This window comes from Pundamilia nyererei, unplaced genomic scaffold, assembly GCF_000239375.1.
Source record: "Pundamilia nyererei isolate P.nyererei 1_Seehausen unplaced genomic scaffold, PunNye1.0 scaffold00306, whole genome shotgun sequence".
Lineage (NCBI taxonomy): Eukaryota > Metazoa > Chordata > Actinopteri > Cichliformes > Cichlidae > Pundamilia > Pundamilia nyererei.
The window spans coordinates 325,062-332,705 of NW_005187707.1; the positions used below are offsets into that span (position 1 = coordinate 325,062).

The 7,644-nt window shown below is 37.2% G+C and overlaps 1 protein-coding gene across 4 annotated transcripts in view; it reads left to right on the plus strand.

The window, feature by feature from the left end:
* The first annotated feature begins 1,889 nt into the window (after positions 1 to 1,889).
* il6st (interleukin 6 cytokine family signal transduce) overlaps positions 1,890 to 7,644 on the plus strand; it is a 13,266-nt gene continuing 7,511 nt past the window's right edge. Inside the window, exons 1-5 of one of the 4 annotated variants that reach the window (XM_005751311.2) lie at positions 1,890 to 2,172; positions 2,566 to 2,640; positions 5,585 to 5,884; positions 6,713 to 6,860; positions 7,341 to 7,501. In XM_005751311.2, the coding sequence (XP_005751368.1) occupies positions 2,577 to 2,640; positions 5,585 to 5,884; positions 6,713 to 6,860; positions 7,341 to 7,501 (673 nt within the window). In that variant the 5' untranslated portion in view covers positions 1,890 to 2,172; positions 2,566 to 2,576. The remainder of the gene's footprint in view (positions 2,173 to 2,565; positions 2,641 to 5,584; positions 5,885 to 6,712; positions 6,861 to 7,340; positions 7,502 to 7,644) is intronic. The other 3 variants (XM_005751313.2, XM_005751312.2, XM_005751314.2) reach the window with 3 other exon arrangements.

Genomic DNA, 7,644 nt, shown 5'->3' on the forward strand with positions numbered 1-7,644 from the left:
GTGATATTCAGGACTGCAAACCGAGCAGCATCACTCAGCTTGTTGTGTTTGTGGATATATGACTGACTTTAATTATCCATAAAATCATCACATTCTCTGTAAGATTAAGGTCGACAATTGGTCGTCGCGTGGCGGTGACATAATCGCACTTAAAATGCGTACTTCAAGCGTGCAGACCCTGAATTGGGACACCGCCAGTGTTTCTTAGTTCTTTCATGTCCCTGCACTAAGTCTTGCTTATAGTCGTCTCAGTGGTCATTGTCGTAGTTTTCGCTGTTCTTAGTTTCTCCAGTTTAGGTTTTAGTTTAGGTAGCCACAGTCCCTGCTGTTTTGTTATGCCTTTGTATCAGCCACAATACAGGCTCGCCTTTTTTTAAAAGTTCAGTTCTGCCTCCTCGCCTGTGTCTGCTCCTGGGTCCTCCACTCTCTCTCCACTCGGTCTGCGGGGCAGACCGTGACAATGGGGTGGAGGACATCTAGAGGGCTGTGAAGAATTAGAAAAAATGCACTCTGGGATTAACACACAAGTCACCACCTGATACACATTGAGACATCCTTTAGAATGGGCAGAGCAAGAACTCTTGCTCTTCATTTGATTGGTACTTTGAAATATAACTACTTTTTTTCAACATTTCACAACTCCACAAGAACAAAAATACACACAAATACACATGGGGAAACAGTTTGTCTTGAAACAACAACTGCAATCTCTTAATTTCAACTTTATATTCAAAATGATCCATTGTAATTTTTTTCTTAAATTTCTCCCATTGCTCTTTTTTTTCTCATGGTCTGATTTTTGTTTGTTTTCTTTGTTGTCTGTCCAATGGCATATCAAGATGAAATAAATGTAGTACATTAACCTTAGTCACCATTGCCCCCTTCTCTGTTGCCCATACCCACTCAAACTGCAGGACCACCTTTTACCTGAAAATGTCACTGTTGGGGCATTATAATTAAAACCACAGAAAAAATGCGTTTTATAACCACCAGTGAGATTTGGAAAATATTTAAGTTGTTTTTTTAAAACTTCTGTTGAGCACTAAAAATTGTGAGAATACTCATTTCTAATCTTTTCCCTCTCAGTCTCTTCAAGTAACACCACAAAAGACCCAGCCAATGCCCAGACAATACACGATCAAGCTGCTTTTATGATCGAGCTCCCTGGAGTGATGTGGACAGCAAATGGGTTACCTGCTTAACCATAAATTCCGCTTCTGTCAGAAGTGTACGGGGACGGCCAAGTTTGCGGGATCATAAAACCAGCTTCAGTGCCCTGCAGCGATTTTGTAGAAAGGCAAGTAGAGACTTGTATCCTTTTTTATATCCTGGAAGCTTCGTCTATAGTTATCGTCTTCTAAATATTCATTTATTAAAACTATCGATAAAATCTATGAAAACTTCTTACTACATATAAAACTGTATCATTTGCATATATAATATTAAAAGTAAATGTAAATGATTCTGCAGCAAGCAGAAGGAGGCTCTTAACATATGATTATAAGCTTCTGCTTTTATTTACATTAGTGTACTTCCTTTTAGAAACTGTCCGTAGGCATGTTAATGTGCTGTTCCCACACCTCTCATCAATGCCTTGCACAGTATGTAAAGCCTGTTGTTTGACAAGGGTCTAACAAAGAGTGACTAATTCCAATTTCCAACGGATCAGGAATATCATGCTGCTTTGTCATGTAGCTAAAGTCAGTGCCAAGGGATTCCTGATGTTGTGTATTCTTGTTCTGAAGGCGAAAGGCGGAGACATACGGGAAATAAGAGCGCAAGTCCCACCAAACACACACAGCAAAAGTCTCCGATTCGTCAAAGTTGTTTAATTGACAGTTTGTCTGTAAAATCAGCAAACAGCATTTAGTCACGAGTGCACTTCACCAGATATCAAAACGCTTAGTCAATATGGCAGACACACAGCGGAAATGGTTTAGGGCCATCACGACGTTGTGAGATCGGCTAATGAGTAGCGCCGCTACGTAACCTATTGCGACACAGGCTTACCTTTGACGGGAAGTGGGTGGTCTTATACCAAGAACCAGACGCACGGTGAGCGAGAAATGGTATCTAAAAATTGTTTAAGTTGTCTAGACACTTGCTGGGTGTACATAAATATACTACGCGGCTAACCAGCATTGTACAAGGACAGTAACGGATAACTTTTACGTAAGTTATGACCGATTTCTTTTGATTGTTTTTGTGGAAACACTACAATTAGCAGGAATGACAATGTGAGTTCGTTGGCTAATGCGACGTGACTGCCGTGGACATGGGTTCCTAGCATCGACGCTAGCTACTGTTTCGTAGCATCGTAATGAAATCCTAAATTTAAGTGTCTTTGCCACATTATTAGTATCACAGTTATTACTGTTATTACTGTGGTATTACAGTTATTACTAAACGTATGAAAAACTCAGTAAATGATTATTCAGTTTAATTAACTCAACGCTGTACGATACGATGATGCTAAAACAAGCTGCGAAGTTGTGTGTTTGAAACAAAACAGATACAATTCTTTCCTAACTGGTGTTATTTATTTATTTTTGTCTTTCTATATAGTCGTTGTCATCATGGTCTCTGCGGCTGTGCTCCATCTGTGGGTTTTAGCTTGGCTGGCTTCTGTTCTCGCTGCTGGTCAGTATCATCAACAGTACAATTCATCTTTAGTCACTGGGGAGTGTTATCTTTTAGTATACACGCAAGAATGAATCAAAATGGACACTCAGAATGTAGATTGTTTTTGACAACATTTTTAGTGTCATATTTCCTGCTGCCCCAGTGTGGGTATAATAACACACTTTCAGAAGGTTTTTTTAAGCATATTTTACCACGTTCAAGGTAAGGTAATTCAATTGTGAGTAAAAAATACTGGCTGAATTTATATCAGCTCAGTAATAAATACAAGTACTAGTAAACATTGCTGATTACATATTTGAGAATTATTATCTGTCAAAGGGAAAACGGCGATGCAGCTTCATGTGAGATGTGGACCAAAGGGTTATTTTAGAGGTGATGCAGTTGTTACCTAATAAAAGCCTTTCTTTAGTGCTGCAAAGATGATGCACAAAATAGAGCTTTCTCATCTGATTCCTTGTGTCCTAGCATGTGTGTTTTGTGGCGGTGATAGAGCGAATAATCTTGATTCATTGCTTATTTCTTTATATTGTGGTTCTAGAGAACCAGATTTTGTACTCATTTTTATTGACATATCTTTAAGCATTAGTTCCCCTGGCTTTCTGATGGTCTTTTACAGTTTTCCCTAAGCACTGGCTGCTCCCACCCCACTCATTTCACTTTCATTTTCAGTCCAGTCTTTGTTCCTGGCCATTATCATAAGAAGGTTGTTTCTTTTCTTTGTTAAGACCCTTAACACTAAATCATTCAAATATAAAAAGGCACCTAACTTAGTGTTGTCTACACATAACAGACAATTTAGCAAAGAGCCTATTTTAAGTTGCCAGGTTGGTGGACAGTGGAGGACAAAAGAAGTGACAGTCCTAAAACACTATCTACAGTAATTGAAGAGTGTTTGAAAATTATTTCCTTAAAAATAGAAGAAACAAAATCCAGCAAAGACCTGATCAGGTGATCAATCTACTATTTGCTGAAACCTCATCAGTAATGGTCACAATCAATAAGCCACATTTAAGGAGGGAAACAGGACAGAAAGGCTGAGGCAAGCCAAATCATACAAAAAATAGACTCAGAATCAGTTCTGAGCAGTTGTGCTACATGTAACACTGGCTTTATTTGAATTAATTATCTAATTAGTCATCTAGACGCTGGTTCTATCCAACTAATGTGAGAGTGGAAACAGTGTTTTGTCATTGACATTGTGTACCAGTTCAAAATACAAATGAAGTGTTTTGTTTTAACTTTACCTCTGCAGGCCTTTTTTGGAAAGGCTGAGATAAACTGTACTTTTCAAAATTGAAGAATTGAGGTGATTTAAAGAAAAAAAAGAGCAGGCCTCTGGACAGAGAATTCTAATTAAAAAGTTAAAGTTGAAAATACAACACATATATAGTTTTACAAATTTTTTTTATTACATATGGTTAGTAAGGACAAGTGAGAAAAAGCACATGCAGTTGATATTGAAACAGACAAGCTCAGGTAAGATGGGGAGCAGCATATGGAAAGGAGAGATAGACAGAAGAGCAGTGTGAGACCTAACAGGACCTAAAATTAATTAGTAAAAAAATATCTTGATCAGTCGGTTTATTTGTTTATTTATTTTTGCATGAAGAAATTAATGATAGTTTGCTACCTACTACAGACACATGGCTGTCTGTGATGACACCTCAAAAGAGATGTTTCTTTTTTGTCTGTTGTTTTTCTCCAGCCTTGTGTCTGTTGTGTTTGTTGGTGTCAATTTTGTCTGTCATATCATTGTTTTTCTGCTCAGTTTCTGTATGTTATTCTTTACAGAAGAAAATTGATGGTTTCTTACTCCACCTCTACCTTTGAAATGAAGTGATGGTTAAAGCTCTTCCTATTGTCTTTGTAAATTGGCAGCAGATTTGGCAGCTAATGCTTCCCAAATGATTAGGGAAGACTAGCTTCACTACCTAAAGAATTAAAATTCTCTGAGAATGTATATGGCCCCTTCCTGATTTCTGACATTTTTGCTTTGTTTTGAGATCTTTTAGCCTGCCTCGCTCTGTCAAACAAGTTCTATTTTTGTTGGTTTTTATCGATCTGGGTGTGACCACCGAAATTAAACTCAGCTTTCTGAAACATATGATTAATCACAGTTAATTCATAATTTATCAAGAACTGAGATAGTGCAAACATTATATTGAAGTTCTTCCTCCCAATGGTGGCACAGGTAGCTATTAGGTTCGTAGGCAATTACCTTTTCACATAGGGCCTTGTTGGTTTCGATATCTTTATTTCCTTTATAATTCAAATAATTTACAAAATCAATTTTGTATTTACCTGGGTTTGTTTAAAATACAGTTTGTTTGATGATTTCAAACGTAAGCGTGAATGATGCGCAAAAAAAATAAGCATTTATGGTAAAGGTTAAATAATTTTGTACTTCATATGTACAGATGTTTGGGGGCCATCAGAATCCCTCCAGCTTTCTCTGTTTCAGGGAAGCTAGTTACAAGCCAGCATGATGAGCACAACGTTTTAGCTATGCCCACCTCCACCTCAACCCTATATATCCCAAAAGTTGGGAAATTGTAACTGCAATGTTAATTATGTAATGACTGTAAAGACATTGTGCTGTATTGTAACTAGTGTAAAAGATGATTATTTTTCTGACTTGGTATAACCATGGACACCATGTGTGTCCATGTTGCCGTGACAGGCGGAGTTTAATGTTGCATTAAAAAGAGGAATGTGGTCACGTCTCATCACACTTAGCAGCAGATGTTCCTATTGTGGTTGTATTGCTTAGACTGTGACAGGAACTGTGGGTAATTTGATGGCTCAGACTCACAGAAATGTATTAATAATCTTGTTGCTGACACAAGCACAGTGCTCATCAGCTATATTTTTCTGAGTTTTACTCTGCATGTGGGTTTACTTTTTTTTTTGTGTGTGTTTGGTTTTTTGTTTTGACCTTCAGAAGACGACTATCATTTGGTGATAGCCCCACAGTCTCCAGTGGTTCAGATTGGGTCTAACTTGACAGCTATCTGCATGATCAACAACACAACTGAAGTCACAGCAGATGATCTCTACTGGAAGCTTTCTGAAATTATACCCAAAGAACATTACATCAAGATCAACAGTTCAGCACTTAATGTCACTGTCACCATCAGAAGTGAAAAGTCTGAATGGTTATTTTGCAGCTGCAAGACAGAGTCACACTATGTTGTCCTAAACAGGGGCAAATTTACTCATGGGATTTGGCTGAGGAAAGGCTGTAAGTTCTTATTGTCATAACTTGAAAATCTATTGCTGTTTTTACCCAAATGCAGCTATAACTCTTTTTTTTTCCGATCAGTTGTGATAACAGTAGTTTGTTTTCCTTTCTGTGTTTCCAATAGTATATGATGACAGAATTATTAGCCCCCCTATGAAAATTTAATTTTCAAGTATTCAAGTATTTTCCAAGTGCTGTGAAACACAGCTTTTCCAAATATCTTGGTTTTATTTTGGATATCTATATTATTTTACTTTGCACACAGAAACAAAATTAGTTAAGACAAACTAATACCAGGGTTAAAATGATTAACCCTGATGCTATTAGTCAATTGTGTATCATTTTTTGGAGAAAACAGCCTGTAGTGTTGTCTTGATGTATGTTGAATCATACAGGCAAGGAAATGCCAAAAATGTTCATCTGGCTGTAGTGTTTAAAATGGGAGAAACGTTGATACCATAGATGTATCTGGAGGCTGAAGGGTACCACTGGCCGTTGCCAGTATTTAGTTATTTTTGGGGGGTGAAATACTTCTTATTGTGGGCTAATATAAATACTTAATGCTGTTTTCTAAATAAAACTAGTCTGTTAAGAAATACTATGTTGAAAATCCCTTTCTCTGTTAAAAAGCAAACAGCAAAACTTTGATAAAAACTTTGAATTTCATAAAGGGGTAATTATTTTGTCCTCATTTGTAAGCTGAATTTAAATTTAATATATATATAAACCACCTGATAATGATACAGAAAAAATGCACTGAAAATTGTAATTTTGTGGCATGCAGAGATAAACTTTGTGAGTTTAGTTTTTGTTTTGTTTAAATATCAGATCGCCCGGAGAAGCCAAAGAATCTGTCCTGTATAGCAGTTCAGGAGAGCGAAACTATCTCATCAAACATCAAATGTCAGTGGGAAGCAGTAGGACATCAAACGGAAGCTGTCCCTACAAATTATACACTGTTTATTAGACAAACGGGGTGAGTACACGCTTCATGAATCATTACTTTTTTTGTTTACAATTCTGTTTTTCATTCATTATGGTGAAACTAAGTCAAGCTGTATGTTAAAGCCAGCTCATCACAGTAGTGTTGTATTACATTTTTATGTTCCTGGTATGGACAATTTAAACATGTAATGTCTGTCAGTGTCAAGTTGTATAGCCACACGGCCACAATCAAATATGAACACACGAAACATGGGCACCTTGACACATAGGGGGTAATTTATCCTGACCACTTAATCTAACATGCATGTGTTTGGACTGTGGGAGGAAGCTAGAGTACCTCAAGAGAACCCATGCAGGGGCAAAGAGACCATGCATACCCTGATTGTGCAAATCTTTGCACCATTATGCCACCTAAATGTAATGTGACTTTTTAAACTAGTAATGAATACCAGTTGTCAAGCTTTGTGTAGGTTTTACTGTCAAGTAAATTGTCTTCTACTTCTTTTTTTAGTGATAAAATTTATACTGCATCAATATTAGGGCCAGTAAACAAAACCACAGTGGATCTGAATCTCTTTCCTCATCATATGGAACTGGAGATTTGGGTGGTGGCACAAAATGAACTTGGAAAAGAAGAGTCTGAACATCTGATAAAGCTTGCTAATTGCTTTGGTAAGTAAATAGTACATTTGATTATTATGTTTAATATATTTGCATGTTCTGAGCCAGTAGTCTAAAACGTATATTCAGATTAAGTGATGTTGATTGTCTTGAATTCTGTGTGTGTGTGTGTGTGTGTGTGTGTGTGTGTGTGT